Source organism: Calidris pugnax, unplaced genomic scaffold, assembly GCF_001431845.1.
Source record: "Calidris pugnax isolate Ruff unplaced genomic scaffold, ASM143184v1 scaffold45, whole genome shotgun sequence".
NCBI classification, from domain to species: domain Eukaryota; kingdom Metazoa; phylum Chordata; class Aves; order Charadriiformes; family Scolopacidae; genus Calidris; species Calidris pugnax.
Window position 1 is genome coordinate 594,559 of NW_015090764.1, and position 18,881 is coordinate 613,439.

Sequence of the window (18,881 nt, forward strand, 5' to 3'; positions counted from 1 at the left end):
GGGTCTTTGCTCTGTGTTAAATGGAAAGGAATTACAGCAGTTGACTTAACTACATCATCATCTAAAAAGGAGCCTCTTTGGTAACGTTCCTTCCAAACCTGCCACAAAACAGGAGCCTGGTTCACATGCCAATTTAGAGCTTGCAGAGGTTCAGAAACCACAGTATGATTTTCACCACTGTATATAACATAAGAAAAACAAAATTATGCTGATATAAAACAAGGTGCTTTACAACGGAATACATTATTTTCTGTATTGGAAATCCTTAAATGGTTATAACTGCCTCAGCCCAGCAGGGTTTATATAAATTTGGATGGATGAAATAGGATGGATTTTGTGCAGACGAGGATGAAGAACCGGAGCTGCACAGTCATGAAGAATAACTCAAGGCCTCTTCCACACAAGTTTCACAAGTTTTAGAAACTGCTTCTTGCAAAGGCCAACGTGGAAGACGCTCTCTGCAAAGGTGCTGGAGAGAACACTGCCCGTGGGCTAACAAATGGCACATGAAATCAACACTGACACTGCACAACTGGCTCCTCTCAGCCAGCTCGTGGTTTCTTGCCACTGGAAAGAGCAGAGTTGGAAACCTTTTTTGTTGGAAGTGAAAGCAGTGGTACAAATTGCCTAATAACGCGTGTGAGTGCTGTCAAGAAGCTGGAAGGAAGCAGCTGGTTCAGCTTCCCCAGGCAGGGGGCACGCGGAGCCCGCAGGAATCCTGGGGCTGCAGCTGTTTCCATCCCAAAGGGGCTCCGTTCTCCAAGGTGGTGGCCTCCAGCCACTGAGAGCAGAAGACCTTACAAAGGCACCCATTGAAAAAGGTTCATCAATCTCAGCATGACTCTTATAATTACACAGGCACTGAGGTTTGTGAGGATGCTCAACGACTTTCCCTGCAGTGGTCCCTCCCGTTCTCTTTATCTCACTCTTCAAGAGGAGCAGACACAACACCTAAGGCATCGTTACATTACATTTACTACCAGAAAAGAGGGTTTTGCTTTGAGGGCAAGAGATAGCTGAAGCCAAAGCTTTTTTTCCTCCTATGCCATATTTTTCTTCATTCGTTGTATTTTCCATACTGCCGAACAGAAGCCACTAGTAATTATGACTTCAATTATTTCAATCTTTAAAGGCAAATTACACCACTTATCCCAGTGGAGACATGTTTTTAAATAAAACATGAAAGTAACACAAATAAAAATGGACACAAATCTAATCAAGTGGGTCCTACTCTTAATAAAATTAAGAAAGAATAATCCCATCATCATAAAAATAAATAGGTTTGGCAATATTTATAAATACGAATATTATATAGCATAGAGATCTTTGCGTGTATACTTATTAAGATCTCCATCGATTTAAACAGCTGAAGTTAGTGCAGTGTCCGCACAAAACCCAGCCCCCTCCATACCAACCCCCCCAATTAGCCTCCCCCAAACTTATAGCTAAGGTCAAACATCAGTGGAAAAGGGCTAAAAGTGATAAATCTGTGGCATTAACTACTGCACTCCTTTTAATAGAATCCAGCATAAACTCGAAACAGCCTCGCGCTCAGCCTGAACCATTTATCTGAGACAAAAATGTCTTCTTGACAAAAAACAGATCTCCTTTAATAAAAGTAAGGCAGACAGTATTATGCTCTGAGGGAATCCTGTTGCTCTTTTTATATTTATATATAAAAAGAATTCTTCTGTAATACACGTAGATATAAAAAGGGAAGAAAACTGATGCCAAATATATGCGCGTTAGAACATCAAATTAGCCTTTGTGAAAGTTGTTCTTATAAATAAAAGCACCGGTGTTAATGACCAGTGGAATTATGTGTGTAGTTAAAGTTTTATTATGGAATATGCTTTATTCTTTCAGCTTCTTTTTGCTTTAGACTGAAGTTTCACAACAATTCTCATCCCCGATAAGCATCTTTATTTGCTTCAATTGTTATCAACTCCTTACCAAATGAAAATGAACTTTTGAAACTGCAGCAGTCTGCAGGTTTTTTTTCTGAAAATTCCTCTTTAATGCAATAAAAAGTTAATAGGGAACAGAAAAAAGCACCGATCACATTTTAAAACATAAAAAGATCAACATGTTATCTTATTTTGCTAAGTTATTTTTAAAGTATTTCCTCAAATATTTTCGTGTGTTTTGGATGATCTGTGAAAGCAACACAAGGATCTCTCATCAATCACATCGCTCTATCAAAAGCATTAAGAATCGAGTTTTGTATTTTTAAATGACCACATATTTCTCTGTCAACTACATGTTAGATGTTTAACAGATTTACATGCAGTCACAAAACTGGCGACTTTTGAGAAAGGTCATTATTGCAGCCTACATGTGGGTGGCCTCGTTGATGAATTAATTAAGAATACAGAAACAAAGGTCGAAAGAAAATAATTTTTCTTTAAAACTCAAGCCACTAAAGTCTTACGCATTTCATTCCAATTACTGAAAAAGAGGACATCTGTACAGCTTTAGCTTTATCCATTTCAACTAATTAACAGATTCAAATAAATAGTCATTACATCTAACTGAAAAGTTTGCTAACACTTCATTAGAAGGAAGTTTAAACAAGCACACAACCTTGTTAACATATTTTGGTTTACCACAAAGTTACTTGGGCAGCTCGATAATTATTTTTACTCCCTTTACAAATATATCATGACAGCCAACTTCAATAATTCTACATTCCTTTGCATTTATTTAATTACTGCATAATTCAAATTTTCTTTAAGTACCACCAATTTTGAAAGTAGGAGCTATCATATAAACAGCTGCTGGGTAGGAGAATTTACTACAATATCTACATTCATAAGGTTTATTAAAAATATTTTCCCCACAGATTTAATCCTGCAAGATTACATTAGAAGATCTCTTCGGTCTTTAATTGTGTATTTTTTGGGGTGAGCTAGCATTTCAACCTCTGCCACGGCAGCAGTACATTTCATGAAATGCACTGATTTTCATCTCAGGTTCTTTATACCGGCTATCTTTGAAATGGTAGATATAATAAAAAAATTAGTGGAAACTTAAAGCTGTAGTTACTCCTGCTGGCTTATGGCCAAAACATGTTCCTTAATCATCCGACTGGCAAATAAATCTGTACATTCGCACGCAGATCACTCTGACTTTAAAACCTGTGTTGCTCTGCTCAGAGTACATGGACAAGCATGTGCATCATTAATTTGCAACCCTTTATATTTTGGGGGTTTTTTAATATTAAAAAAGCCAAAGCACCCCTGCTCCCCAACTGAAAAAAAGTGCTTATTTCTCCTTCAAAAGGATACACTTGCTTGCTTTAGATTTCCTGCCACCTTCTTCCACTTTCTTTCTCTTTTTAAAACAGGTTTCTTCCTTTTTTTACTGTATGTAACCTTAAAGATATATTTTATTACTTGGAAATTGTTTTACTTCATTTTAACACCCGAACTCTTGTGTAGGCTGTGCAGGTAGACAGAAATCTTTAGTGGCCTGAAGGAGGTGAGGAATTCCTTTTACTTTAGAAGTCTGCTAATGGTAAGAAAATCACTTCTTTCTGCTTCTGAAATTCCCCTCATTTACAATGAGGCTGACAACCCCTGAAAACCACGTATGCTCACACAAATAGATTGATGTTGTCAGACAAATCTGATGAAAGGGACGCAAAGCTTCCAAACTGTTAATTCAGCCCAGCAAACTCTTGGTAGACATTAATTCCTGTGGTTTCCCAGGCAGTTTAGGAGACCAGCTCCTGCAATGGGTACTGCTGCCCAGCAGAACTGAAATTCTCCAAATCAGGGGCTTTATTGTGGGAGGAAGCAGGAATGCCACTAGGTGTTTCCTTGTGCCCACCCAGACCTCTTCATTCCCACCTGGAATCTGAAAACTGTGATGATAAACCAATAATTTTAGTAATATCCCTGCGACGCAGCACAAAGGACACCGCTCACTCTAGTCTTCTATGGCCACCATGTCCTCAACATCACGTCTGAGTCCTGGCTCAACCTCTCTGCTATTGCAGCCAAAGTGTTGGTAATAACGTAGTTTCGATGACTATCTCCAAACCAGTTTCCCACAAAAGAGCAAAATAATTTCAGAAACGAATAGAGTGAGAAAGAATCAATGTAGCCCCCAACAGCCACATGGATTTCAAACCAGCACGATGCTGAACTACGAGTTTACATTGACACAGACGAGCAAATCACTGCTAGTTCAGTGCAATTACTCACTGAAAAAAAGCTCAGATTTGCTAAAACTCTCAAGCTTCAACCAATTATACTATAAAAACTGGACAGGATGCCCCAGCTCGCCCAGTACACTTACACCCCTTACACTAGATGGTTCCTTGCTGGGGCAGTGTTGGATGACAGTCTTTATTTAGACAACGTACAAAGTGTATTTATTTTTAATCAACTTTCTTTTTGCTAGATGCACATTTCAGTAAGATCGTTAAAAAGTCTTCTATGCCATGAAAATCTAACAATGCAAAAGAAAGATTATTTTTCCTGGAAAAAAAAATACCATGTTAATTCTGAAAGCGAGTCTCAGCACTGAGAATAAATTATTAATTTAATAACATTTTCAAACTTCTCATCACAAAAATATGAATGGAAGACATACAATTAGGACATCTAACTTAGAACCTCCTTCCCTAGAGATTCAAGACAAAAATTATTTTACCAGAACTGATGGCTTATTTATGTTACAGCAGCAGTATTTGGACAAGACAAGCGTTATCATTTTTACAACTACTTTTCCATCGTGCCCTTTAGGCTTGATAGCTCCCTACTATTGTTAAGGTCAGAGGACAAGTTCATAAAACCTCTAAATCATACATAACAAGGCTTAAAAACCTAAGATATATCATTTTTTTTTCCCCTAAGCCTATGCAGAAGAATCAAAGCACAGACAATGACCACCAGAAATAATGACCGCATTAAACAAGGCTTCATGAGAAATTTATGAAGCAAAATTTTTCTTCCTTTTTTTTTTTTTTCCCTGGCAGTACATGAAGAGTCAAAAGACCTTTTTTCCCAGGAATCAAAAGCAAACCCCAACAGTCAGACTTATTTTAAGATCTTACAGAGTCAGATCTTAAGTAGAATACATACTTTTTTCCATTATCCTCCTCTGATTTTTCTTTTGTTTTCATTTTGCAAGAAAAGGCCTATATTGATACATGAACAATCCCCTTTCAGTGTAACATTACTGGGCTAAATACTTCCAAAACAAATTCTCAGGAACAAGCACAGCTCAAACAGTACACTGGGATTTTTGCTTACTTGTTTTCAACTAAAACATTTTGTTTTACTCTCAGGTAAGAAAAGAAAATAACTACTGATTTGTCATTAATACCTTACTAGCTTAACTGCAAAAAGTATCATAAAGATAAGGGAAAACAAGAAATAGTTTTTTTCTTTTTTAAATTCAATAAATGTGAACAGTATGTAAAAAATTTTACAAAAAAAGTTGCAGACTAATGAAGTGTATGGGAGTCCTGCATAAACACTAATTCCAGCACCAGACACATAAAAATGAAATGATTGACAGGAACAAACAAAACCAATATGGATCTCTTCTGTCATGAGCTGCACAAACCACCCATTTCAAGTTTGTGTGATAATGGCATGGATTTTTTAGCACATGATTTTGCCTGACGCGCTGCACTGTATATTATTAGTAAAACAGTACATATGCCTCACAAACCAACATCATGCTTCAGTACATTTTAGTTTTGAAAGTTATGTAAAATTCTAAGCTTTTATACTTATTATCCAAGTTCACTCATCATCTGTTTTTCAAATTGAAATTCAGCAATTCAAGTATTTCTAGACACTCACATCTTCTAGCCACATTATATATTAATAAATATAATCAGACTACATATACATTTCAGCTGATCAGCGTAAATCAACGTCAATTATGAACAAGTGTTAGAGAGACAAAATGTGACACTTCACACTTGATGTTGTCAAAGTGTCACATAAATACACTCTAAGGACAATATATATTTTGGCTTAATTTCAGTCCCAAATTGGACTCTATCACAGCTGTGTGCGTCTGTAAAATTTTTGGACCCAGCAAAGATCTCGTTTATTTTTCATTTTCAAATGCATAAAATACATTTTCCTGAGATTTTTGTGAGAATGAATGCATATTCTGTGCTCGCTGTATTACCTGTCCTTCCGCGACTGTCTCTGTGTCAATGATGGTGATGATTCCAGGCACCAGAGGACTTCGACGGATGTTGCTGTGAGCTAAAATTTCTTCTTCAGTTGCTCCTGAGGGCAGCGTCCCCGTCAGCTGCGTAACTACTTTCCCCACCATTGTAAGTCCAGTCTTTATCGTCTGAAAAAAAGAAAGAGAACCAATAAATAACGTTCTATCTTGATTTTTTTTTTCTGAACACAATTAATAACTAGGCTGTGGACACCAGAAGAATACAAAGCAAATGTTTTCATAAGTGATATGTAAGTGACAAAGGCCGTAGGAAACAAATATCTTGGAGAATATTTAGCATCCTGTCAATTTCAAGTATTTACCTTTAGTTTGGAATTAAATGGTTCTAAAAAAAAAAATATTGAAAAAAAAGAAGTATTTTAATGTTGTCTAAATGTTACAGTTCTTTTCTTTCTTTCTTTCACTTTGTTATTTAGTTACTCCCCGGGGGATAGAGAATAGATGGTTAGAAGAATGAAATGATGAAGCCAAGATGGGTGCGCGTGGAGGGCAGTGCCACATGCAGACATACCTACAGCCCAGAATGGTTATTGCTGCAATAGTTATGTCTTCTGCACAAGTGCAAGAGACAAGGAATTCAGCCTTTGATAGACACGGCAGACACATTCATTAGTTTCTCAGCAATTATGCCTTTTGTAGCATTAAAACTGAATATGGGACTCAAACCAAGCAAAATTAAAGCCACCATCCTTAAGGTACCGGGCAGGACAGCTCTGTACAAAGTCCACACACATCCCATAAAAATAATGTGACTTTCCACAGTCTGCATCTCTTCCAGACGTGGCTTTGAAAACATACTCATCGCAGCAGCTTTTATTATCTAAAAAAGCTGAAGACTTTTTATGTTCTTTTATTTGGAGAAAGTGGGAGATCACATACAGTAGGAGAGACACAGGTTTTAAAAAAAACCCAAACGATCCAAACTACAACTTTAAATACTTTCTCCTTGATTCAAGGACTGTGCCTTACTTGCCTATAAAGAATTGAGCAGATTTATTATGCAATATAAATAAGAAATAGCAAAAGAGATCAGAACAGAATGACACTATAACAAGCCAATTCTTAACTAAAAAGACAAGCTAAGCTGCCTGCTAAATTGAAAAGGATAAAAAAAAAAAAAGTACAGATCACAGGCTGAAACCAAGAAGCAGCCACAAATCAATTGCAACTGCTTTGTTTAGTGCTAAAATCTCAAACTGCAGTGATTAGAAAACACATTAGTGTTCATCAATTAGCAGCCAAACGTTTGTTTTAATAATTCATAGGAAATGACTTACACAAAGTCTGTTAGTGTGTTGTCAGGAAAACCTCTGAAGGGCCAACAGAATTAGGCGCCACACGGTATTGATGGCAATATCTAGCCAGGAAGCCTGATTAACCTCTGAGATGCCTCAGCTGATGGACTCGCTCCATTAATGCTAATGGAGATACTACCACTTAAAATCGAGCCATGCCTTTATCATAGGAATGTCTTTGGGGTTTAAAGTCTTTAGTAATATCCTGCCATTTGTTTCTTATTATTCCTTTTTATACTCTGATAGAACAAATGAGAATAAAACAAATCTTAACGGTGGCAAACGCAGAAGGTCTGAAAAAAGGTGACATAAAGCAGATAATGATATCCGAGGAACAGACCTAAAATAGACCCGATGCCATCACAAAAATGCATTTCAACAGAGACTTTCCTTCCAAATCTGACAAGGCAGTTTTCTGGCCAATAGTTAAAATCGTATAAAATGCACTGGTAGTTTACACAGCAGGAAGGAGAAATCAGTACAAAAGCACTAGATGGCAAAAATACCTATGCAAGGTTAAAGATCAAGAATTGCAACTGACCTATTTTAGAAAATATCTTTCATGTTCTATCTACAGAAATTGCCTGACAAAGTGCCAAGTATAAATTTATAGGTCTCTAGAAAAAAATTAACATGCTTATCTAATAAAATGAATTACTGCTACACGTTAGAGCAGAGCGTGACTGCAGGGCTACAGAGAAGTAATAGGTGTACAAAGACGTGGCTGAGGCCATTAGCTCAGAAATATCAGCACAAAACCATTACAGCACTTACTCCTTTGTGTTATGTGTATATTTGCAAAAACTTCTCTGGTAATCTTTAACCTTTCCCATGCCATATCAGCTGTCCCCTCTATCCATTAGAGCTAACGACCTTGCTCTCACATAAGCTGTTAGTACTCATTAAGAAGTTATCAGGTAACAAGAGAAAACAGATGCAGCCTTTGCTAAATCACTTTACCACTATAGGATTAAAAGATATGGAGAAAGAATCAACTAAAGAAGTTATGAGGTGAGAAGAACTTGGTTTATAATTTGATGCTAGACATTTGACAGACCAAATACATTTTAAATGAAAGAGGGTAAAGTTTGCACTGTCCCAGTTCCTTTGTCGTCGATGGGAACTGCCAGTGCCTACTCAGTGCAATTTTCTTATAAATAAAATTAAAATACTTGGTAGGATTCCTTTTGGAAGCAATGATGCACATGGTGCAAACACAGACATTATTTGTATGCTCACGTGTACCCAGTTTACTGAAAAATAAGACTGTTCACATTCATTCAAATATAAAGAAACACATATATTTAATTAAAATAAATGTATGCACTCATACCTCGTTTAATTGAAAAATAAGTACAACTTTAATTAGATGGGAAAATTAAAATGCATCATTCGGTGCCTGTTAGGCTGTTTTGTTCCAAAGGTCTTACATCCTTTTAGTGACAAAACAACATATTGTTCCTGTTTCTCATAATAAATACATTTTACATGATTTATTTGTTTACAAATGAAACCTATAGAAAAAAGAAAGAGATATCAAAAAGATATGCTTTGGTAATCAAGAATATGAAAGCCTCACCGTTAGTTTGAACAAAATGTACAATCAATTACAGATTCAAGTTCAAACTAAGTGTTTGTTGAAATGCCCATGTTTCACAAAAATGTTTCCCTTTCCTGCTCTTGCCCATATTCTGAGAAGAGGTCAGACAAGAAGGAAAACCCATCAGGAATTTCATCTGACACAGCGTGGCCAGTTTGGCCACGAGAACACACTGAGATGGGGAGGGTCTGTGTGAGCATCCCTCGAGCAGAGGGAGTTGAAACAAGTCTCACCCAGGGATATGTTGGCACCAAACCTCTCTTCAACAACACATCAAACAAACCAAGCATGGAGACACGAGGATGCCTTTTCCTCTGTCCCCTTCTTTGTTGCATCCACAATGGATAAATTTGGATAATTATAACGAGCAAATTCACATCTGGACGCTTATCTCAAACCAAGCACCTGAATATCCTGACATACAAACCAACCAAGCATGGAGGCACAAGGATGCCTTTTCCTGTGTCCCCGTCTTTGCTGCATCCACAATGGATAAATATGGATAATTATAACGAGCAAATTAACATCTGGATGCTTATCTCAAACCAAGCACCTGAATATCCTCCCATCACCAATTCTGTTAAGCAGTAACGGGGTTTCTTCTGAAAGATATTCTATGTCCACTTTACTCTGTTTGTTCAACTGGAGGGAAAGATTCTTTATCCCATAAGGAACAACGTTTTGATTTTTCCAAACACATCAATTTTTATCTTTGCTAAACATTAACCTAAATTGAAATCTTTGACACATTTTCTATTTCCAGAAATTTTCTGCTTGGCCAAGTTACCGAAATTATCAGAGCTTTTTAGAATGTGAACAGACAGAAAGTCACCAAACAAATGTGGGAAAAAGAATGTGGTTTTTTTTTTTAGCAACAGCAGAAAGCAATGCTCTTGCAAGATGCAACTAAGGAGAAACATGAAAAAGTTCAATGTTCAAAATAAAATCCGCCTCTACCGAAATTATCAGAGCTTTTTAGGATGTGAACAGACAGAAAGCCACCAAACAAATGTGGGAAAAAGAAAATAAAGAGATTGAGCTGGAAACAAATGCATGTGTTTTTTTTCAGCAACAGTGGAAAGTAATGCTCTTGCAACTAAAGAGAAACATGAAAAGTTCAATGTTCAAAATAAAATCCGCCTAGGAATCATAAAATCAAATAGGAAGATGATGTAAAGGAATTCTGCACCATGTTACCACAATAACAAGAGTTTTGACACCAGTAAACAACACGCTCCAACGTGTTGGACCTCGATTTTCTTGGCTTCTGACTCCCAAGTTATTTGATTAAGGAGGAAATGTATTTGTTTCACCAAGTCCAGTACTCAGCGGCACATCGCGCCGAGGACAAACCCACCGCTCACTACCAGCACATTCAAAAACATTTCTCAAAGGGAGTATCATTGGAGTAAATACTCTGTACTTCCATTGAGACCTTCTACAGAGGATCTGAAAGGTAATTCTCAAAATTGACCCTGTTGAAATTACTCTTTGCTCTCAGCTTTATCTTTCTCCTTTATAAGAAGGTTCTTTCACTTCCTTCAATAAGAAATTGGAACCCAAACAGAGAAAAGGCTGTAACCCAAGATAACCTGACAAAACAAGAACTTTTATGGAGCCACTTCTGAACCAAAAAGCAGCAGCACAGGGAACAGAAAAGGACATCCACTGTCAAAAGAGCTAATACCTCTGCCCATCAAAGGAAATGAATTACAAACCATTGCAGGCTGATAAGATGTAACAGCAGCAGAGATTTATAAATTAAGACTTACTTAAGCAAGGAGTAAAGTTAACGGTGAGGTAATGAGAAGGACAGAGCAACAGATACTCGCAGTGTATTTTTGCCAACAAGAAAGTCAGCATTTCTGTTATCAGAGATAAAAACTTGCTAGATAGTAAGCCAAGATTCAGTGAAATTAGTAATAAATTAAACATTTCAGATTAAGTGTTGCTCACTCAGACATTAGTACCAAACTAATACAGTAAGGCTGAGATATACTCAAGAGCCAAATCATGCAAATATTTAGAACTATATTAGTATTAATGTTGTCTATTACAGTGACATTAACAGCCAGTTGAGCACAAAAGCAATGTGCTAGGGCAAAGACAAAGCAGTGCAGAGACTGTGCCCTCAGGATTATCCGTTTTCCTAATTTTCACTGTTACTTTCTCTCTGCACAGAGACCAGCAATCTTTCCTTTCCTATGACAATAACCACATCTTTTCTTCAGCAGCTATTCACATGATGCAGCATCACCACTTCAGTGCCTGCATACATCCAGCCTAATGTGGGAATTGCTGGATTCTGACCCTTGGCCAGCACCGCTCAGGAGGTAAAGTCACCGCCTTGGTCGTCACTGCTTTAAAACCTCCTTATCCGTGGCCTTTGGGGGGAAGAGCTATAAAAGGATGTCCTCCTTTTTCAGATTTTCTTAGTCTCTTGAAAAAAAAAATACGGAGAACAGTGTCTTCCATGCCTACTGGAATGCTTTGACAATCATTATATGATTTAAGAAAGCTTTGGCCTGTTCTCCTCCAGCCACGACTAGGCTTGGCTTTGGCAGCACAGGGATCCCTTTGTGAGATTTTACCACATCTGATAGTAACTGCGGCTGATCACACTAAGCCAGTTGGTTTTTCAAACTTACCTCTGCTATAAAAAAACAGGCTAATGATGAGATTGAACGAGTACAGGGAGATTTTCCCCCAGTTTGTTGTTTTTTTTTTTTGCTGATGGTAAAAGTATGCAGAGATACAGCAAATTTCAGATGTCTCCAGGAGAATGGCAATTCAAGTTCTCCTCAACAATGTAAAAAACTGTGATTTTTCTCCTACTCCAGCCACAGTGAGATTGTGTCCAAAGCTGGGCTGATGGAATATGTTTTTATGTTTTGTTTTTACATGAGATGGCATGCCCTGTGTCTCTCTTTGTGGGTTCCTGTAACCGTTGTTTTCTTCAGTGACGCTGAGCCTTCTGCCCTGTGCTGTCATTTAATTCCTATTATTAGATTTGTTTTGTTGTGCATATCAGAAATGAAAAGGCTAGCGGTTACAATGAAAGCTTGTAATCAGCATGAAGTTTGCCAGACAATGCCAAAACTCACTTTATACGTGTGTGTGTGAGAGAGAGAGAAAAAGAAATTACTTGGCAAAATGCTGCCAGCAAGTCCTCAAGGAAAGGAGCAGGGTGGGGAGGGGGAACAGTAAAACAGCAGCTCTGCATAAGCTTTGGCTCATTTAAGATTTTTCCAAGCCATGGTCTTCTTTTGATACTATGAAAACCCAGACATTTTTCTGAAAACAGAGGGATATTATAATGTCATCTGAACTAAGAAAACCAGGCAATGGAAGCTATATGTAAACAGTCATTAATAAACTCTAACCTTCAAAGAAAGCTGCCAGGTAATTAATTAGCTCCAGTACTGCGCTGTCATCCTTCAGAGAGATTAAAACCCATAAGGCTCGTGTGACTGAGTCCAAAAAGCACCAAGTACTTGTGAAGTCAGTTTTCATGATGCTAAAACACTAATAATTCACAATGTTGATTTCTAATCGCGTAAACTTCTAATATTATGAATAGCCATTATACAAATCCTTTTTACTACGATTTTGCTGTAAGAGGGGTCACTAATGTGAATAGCTGTTTGTAATAAATAAAATTTTTTTAAAAATTAGTTTGTAAGGACAAGAATACTTTGTGAAAAACAACGGCTACTCAGAGATTTGCAGGACCAGGACAACATAGATGGTGCTAATGCTAGAGTGTTTCTCACTGTGTTCCCCTCGTTTCCGAATGAAGGGGGGGGGGAGATGACACACAGTACAATTCAGCAGGGAAACCTAATAATTATCTTACACGATAACCTCTCCCAGCAGCAGATGATGTACTCACTTTGGCAGCACTAATGACTGTGGCAGTGTAAGACTGAATGTTGTCTCCACAGGCTCCACCACGGGATTGATGGCATCGGATCAGCTACAAGAAGAAAGACAGCAACGAAGTAACTACTATTAAACTACACAAACCCATAACCCATTACCATAGCTCTTATTTATCATGTACAGCGGTATGTTTTTCCCTACAAATAGCAAAAAGCCCTGCTGAGACACTTAACCCCTTTTTATAATCTTCTGGGTGCCACCCAGACTGTCGCGAACTCAACTCCAGTTTTCAATTACAAGATGAGTAGTCACTAAGAATTCATAAACTTTGAAATGGTGGGATTTTTGGTCTGGCAGCAATACCACAAATAAATTTAAATAAATATAATCAAAAGCTTGAGCCATGTATATGTAACATTAAATATCTGACATTCTAAGAATCCGAGTGTGGCTTTCCCCTCCTTTTTATGACTAGCAAGCAAAGAAATGACAAAGGAAAAGGGCTACTTGAAACTTTACACTGAATAGATTAAAGGAATGTACATGGGATTTACTCTGTATTGCCTTCCTTCAAAATTAATAAATCAAAACAAGATTCTTCTACCTGCCATCAACCTACAAAAGCATTTCTTGCATTTGAACCCTGACTAACAATACAGTATATGCTTCTGATTAAATAAAATGGCAAAAAGTATAGATATTTGGGTGCTTATACACAGAACATGTTGCCTGTTTAAACATTTTAGCTAAAAGAAAATTAAAAATCACTGTAAGATGTGTTTGTTTCTCCCAGCTTTCCCTTCCTGCTTGAATTTAAGTGTCTAAATAGCTAATAGCTAAACTAGGGAGAGAGGGGAAGTTTGCAGTGAATACCTAGGAACACACGAGCCATTTAAATTCCTTTTGTGATATAATTCTTTTGCTGATCAGTGTGTTATATTTTTGGCAGTAGGATTTTTTATACCCCAGGCCGAGTGGTTAAGTTTTACAAAACCCCACAGGCGTGGCATTAAAGGAAAGGCAGGCCTGAACGTGGACAGAAATCAGTTCTGCTTGAAGAGGTGTAACAAATAATACATCTCTAAAGTCTGGCCCTCTGATAATTCCTGGTTCAGCTCTAGAAACAGCTATTCCAGTCACAGGTGGAAGGGAGAAAAACCATCTGCTTTGAAATAAAAATAAGGCATTAGAAGCTGAACTTAAAGTTTTCAAACACTTCAAGCTTTAAATACACAACCATTCCTCCTGCCTAGGGCTGGGTAAGAACAGTGATAATTGTTTTGTTTGGGATCTATCTTCTTCTTTTGCCTCTATAAAGAAATAAAATTAATTCAACATTTTCTTTTTTTTTTTCCACCAAAGCCAAACAATTACAGTAAAGATGTTAAAAAGTGGTCATTTTAATGCTATTTCCTAATTTACAAAGTGCATTGCTGTGTTGTTTCGTACAAACTCACTGGTTCTGTCCGGACTCAGTTTCCCCAAACAGCATTTAGGAATCCTCAGTTTCCTGCCTTTCAGAAGTATCTACAATTTTATGCTTTAAACTTTTAAAATACAAAACGGGTTGATTATTGAGCGACCTCACTGAAAACACATGTTGATAACTGTCCTCTGCCTACGCCACTGGCATATTTATGTGCCCCCCCCTGCCCCGAGTTCATGAGCTTAAATCAACGGTGCAGAGTAAAGATATGACATCTCTGAATCCAAAGCACAACTACTCTGGGTCAAAGATTAGGTCTCTCATCATTTTGCAAGTCCTCTTATGGGCCACCTTTTTTCACATACCCCTTTTCTGAAACTTTTTCTCCTCCCCGCCCCCATACACAGACAAAAGCCAGAACGAAATCTAGAAAGAGAAGTATTTTTTAAAACTAAACCTTTCCTTACCTTATTTTCCGCATAAGCAAGCCAACGGCTTCCAAGAGCAATAGGATTCATGTTTGGCCCTGGGCAAGGATAGCAGCCTGAAAAAGTTTTAAAAGGCAACATTAAGAAATATCTTAATGACTTCTTACGAAGAATTTTATTTATTGCCAAGAAAACAAGAAGTCTAAACAAAAACCTTTCAATTGCTAATATCACTCAGTAAATGCTTGCATTTTTGTTCCTAAAGATAAGACTGTGGTCAGATGAGCTATTTTGAACAGTTAATTATGTGTAAATACTCATTTCTCCTTATGTTTGCATTTTTTTAGTGCCATTTTGATACAGTGGGGTGAGGGGGATATTTAAAAGTTTGGATTGGTTCCGTATCTTCACATTTTAATTAATTTTACTTAAGTGATGTTTTTCTCTTGGTCAATAGTTTTAGTTAGCTTCATTCTTTTCCACATTGTTGTGACATGAAAGAGTGTACTGTACTTTTGGTTTTGTTTTTAATAATTCTATATACAGAATCCCAGGGATGAAGGCACAAGACTGTTGATTGATTAGGGCCCTGATAACAAGATTTGAGCTTGAGAGTTCAAATTTAAGCCAGTAAACTAAGGCTTTCAGCCATCTGCATAAAACCATTTACTAGCCCTAAGTCCACTCCAGTACTCTAAAACACATATATAAAAAAAAAAGAAATACTGCATAAGTGGGGAGAGAATGGAGGGAAGGATGGGACTATCAAGCAAATGGTTAATCTCCGTTTTCAACAGTTCTTAGGCTAATATAGAAAATTTAGTATTTCATATTTTCTTGCTGGTTGGCCAAGAATCAAAACACTTAAAAACTTACAGATATGTGTCTGATTTAAAGGGCCCAGGTTAGCTGATCCTCTCTCACAGGCACAAAGAGCACTGAGATCGGGCAAACAGCATTTCAGAAGAACACATATAACCAACAACTGCAATCTATTGCATAAAATCCTACACTGCATTCTGAGAAGAAGCATATATATATATAAAAAAATACAGCTTGCTAAGCTTCGATTTCCCTGAAGTCTCTTGTGTCAGACTCTTGATACTGAAATACCAAACCCAGAGAGGAAAAGCAAACCAATTCACTGCCTTCTTTTTGCAAGCATAAGGGTCATTCCAGGCTCCCAAATTGTCCAGAACATTTAGCAAGAACAACTGACTTAAATTATGTGGCCTTATTTTCAATGCCTGCAAAATGACAATCAAGGTTGTCAACTATAGCACGTCGGCGTGAGCTTAAACTGGCATTTGACAACTCTTAAGGACATGTTTGATGGCATTTTGTTGGGCACGTGAAGAAACAGCTGCTACACTGTTCATCCCTCCGAGACAAACAGCTCCTTATTTCATTTTTTAGAGAAGAGCAGCGAGAGTATTGCAAAATTCAAAAGATCATAGCAAGCTATTTCAAAGGTCATAAAGCAATGGAAGGAGAAAAGCAGTAATTCATCCAATTAAATCCATCTCAGGCCAGGAAAGCAAAACCAAGTGAATATTTTGTAAGGCCTTATCGCTGCCTTGATCTCAGGAAGGAAAACGAATTCTGAAGAGATGATGGCCACAATTGTTATTGCATTCCAGAAGTGCATAAAATGTGGGTAGCCAGAGCCTCTTAAGGAACAAAGCAAGCAAAAAAAGGTTGTAAATACAACCCCAGGTTGTAAATACAAACGTGTTCTTCCGATGACATTATAGATCAGGGCCAGTAAGGTTTTAATGCTGACTTCTGCTTCGGCAAGTCTTATCTGGGTCAGCAAAGACATGCAGGTCCCCCAAACTTCTTTTTCTTCCCTTTTACATGCAAAATACAGCATTAGAAGCTGTCAGGTGACAGCCCTCATCATATACATCTCTCCAGTGGCTTTGGAATCTCTCACTCGTGTTTCCCAAACTCTGCAGGCACCTCGTAAGATGCTCGCAGCAGAAACCCAAAGCAGCAGCAGCCAACAGATGGGCTGCAATGACAAAACCTGAGCAATTCAATAATTCCTAACAAAAAGAAATGTCTTGCTTGGAAAGGGAGCTTGGAAAGGTGAAAGTGTTCTCAATCACTTCAGTGAACTTAAGTAAATCAAGAACTGCAAAAAACATTATTCTTCAAATAAAAAAAATATTAATCAAATATTAAAAAAAAGTTATCTTAGAAAAACTGCAACTGCCTTCACCAAACCCACTGTAGGCAGCTTGTTCCATGAACTGGACCCAGTCAGACAGACACAGCTCCACACACAAATCGGCCAATTCTAATAATAACCTCCGCAGAGGTCAACAATTCAACTCGGTACTAAACTCTACTCTCCGCTACGAAAAACAGCGTAAAAAAAGAGCTATTTCCTCCCTTTCTTTTTCTTTGCAAGTCTCTGCATTTTGGAAACTCGCTGCAGCACAAGGATAAACAAAGGGTTATACTTTATGGGAAGGAAAAGCAAATTGTTTTTCTGCTTTCCAAAAAACCAGCTGGAGTCAGCAGAACATCATCTACTGGGCAAATGAAGAGACAGACACAGCGTGACCTATGAAGCTCGGCCATCCAATCGTCACCGGCCTAACTCTCTTAAAGATTAACTTCTATTTCTACTAAACTTCAAAACAACTGAGGAAAAATCCATTCTAAGCAACAACAGCAGCAATTTTAGCATGTTTACAATAGGAACGAACATAATGAGAACGCAGAACTAACTGTCAAGAAGACCAAAGTTTCCAAGTTTTAATGACAGTATGGAGAGGTCATCCAAGAACAGATTGCTCAGGGAAAGGCCTTCCAAAAGTACAGCAAATCAAGCAAGTACTAAAAAACATCTGATCTTAGCTTTACTGGGACTATCACCCACAAAAATATAGGTGAGAACCCACTGGAAACTATTTAAAATGTTTTTAAGTACACAGTTACTCTCTCCCTCTGTGTTTATAAAGACACACAGAGGAAATGCACTACTTTAAAGCTGTGAAAAGGTAAAAATAGAAAAAAAACTATTCTGAAAGTCTGGATCGAAGCGCAAGTTTTTCTGCTAATTTGATGAAGTTCCTACACCCAAGAGCTCCGGCGCCTGCTGGCCCGAGCAGCGCTGATGAAGAAGAAAGGGGCTCTGGGGTCCCTCTGTGCAGGGACTTGGCCAAAAGCCCAGGATTCCAGGGACACCACCCCAGGACCTCACATTCCCTGCCTCAGTTTTCCATTTCCCACATTTTTTATTTTTTTTTACCTAATCGTAACGGTCCCACAGGTAAATTCTTTACAATTTCTTAGTTTCTTCCTGACTTTTTGTTTCTTAATAACTGAGTTATAAAATTATAATCTGAAATAAGCACGTAGTTTGTGATTCTTTGGATTCAAAGATGGTTTTAGTGTTCTTGCTGCTGTGCTGACTTTATATATTTGGTTTTACTGAGAGTGGAGGAATCGTAGAAGTTACTTCATGTTCTCCAAAGAGCTATACAAATGTTTACTTAATGAGTGAGCAAAGAGAAGGCATGTTTGTTTTACATTATTTTTCAATTACTTTTATGAAAATCTCTACCACCCTTTGGAGATTCGTATCCATATGCCCATAATAAACAAAATCACCTCCTTTTTACTCATTCTGAAAACTCACACTCTGGATCTCTCCGTTGATCTATCCTCCCACAGAAAAATAAGACTCCAGTCCTTTCCTTAAATTGTTTTTAAAAACCTCATCCTCTAGGTTCAGCAATGGCAGCGTGAATACACAGGCAGCAGCCAAGAAGAGAAAAGCAACACATTCCTCTCCTCCCACTTTGCTTTTAAACAAACAGCGCATTGGGAAAATACTGTTAAGAGGAACAGGGCCATTAAAAGTCACATCAGCTGTAACAGAGATTAAGCCAATAAATCACAAAACAGGCCACTATGAAAACTTGAGCCATTTGTATTGGGACAGCTCTTCATCAAACTCCACAGCTTTTTCATGAGAAAAAGAGCTTAAAGAAGACATATATATATGTATATACATA

The 18,881-nt window shown here is 37.7% G+C and overlaps 1 protein-coding gene across 9 annotated transcripts in view; it reads right to left on the minus strand.

The window, feature by feature from the left end:
* BCAS3 (breast carcinoma amplified sequence 3) overlaps positions 1-18,881 on the minus strand; it is a 424,087-nt gene that overhangs the window by 346,841 nt on the left and 58,365 nt on the right. For all 9 annotated transcript variants that reach the window (XM_014959877.1, XM_014959720.1, XM_014959802.1 and 6 more), the window contains exons 9-11: positions 14,890-14,966; positions 13,007-13,090; positions 6,157-6,327 (exon numbers count right to left, since the gene is read on the minus strand). In XM_014959877.1, the coding sequence (XP_014815363.1) occupies positions 6,157-6,327; positions 13,007-13,090; positions 14,890-14,966 (332 nt within the window). The remainder of the gene's footprint in view (positions 1-6,156; positions 6,328-13,006; positions 13,091-14,889; positions 14,967-18,881) is intronic.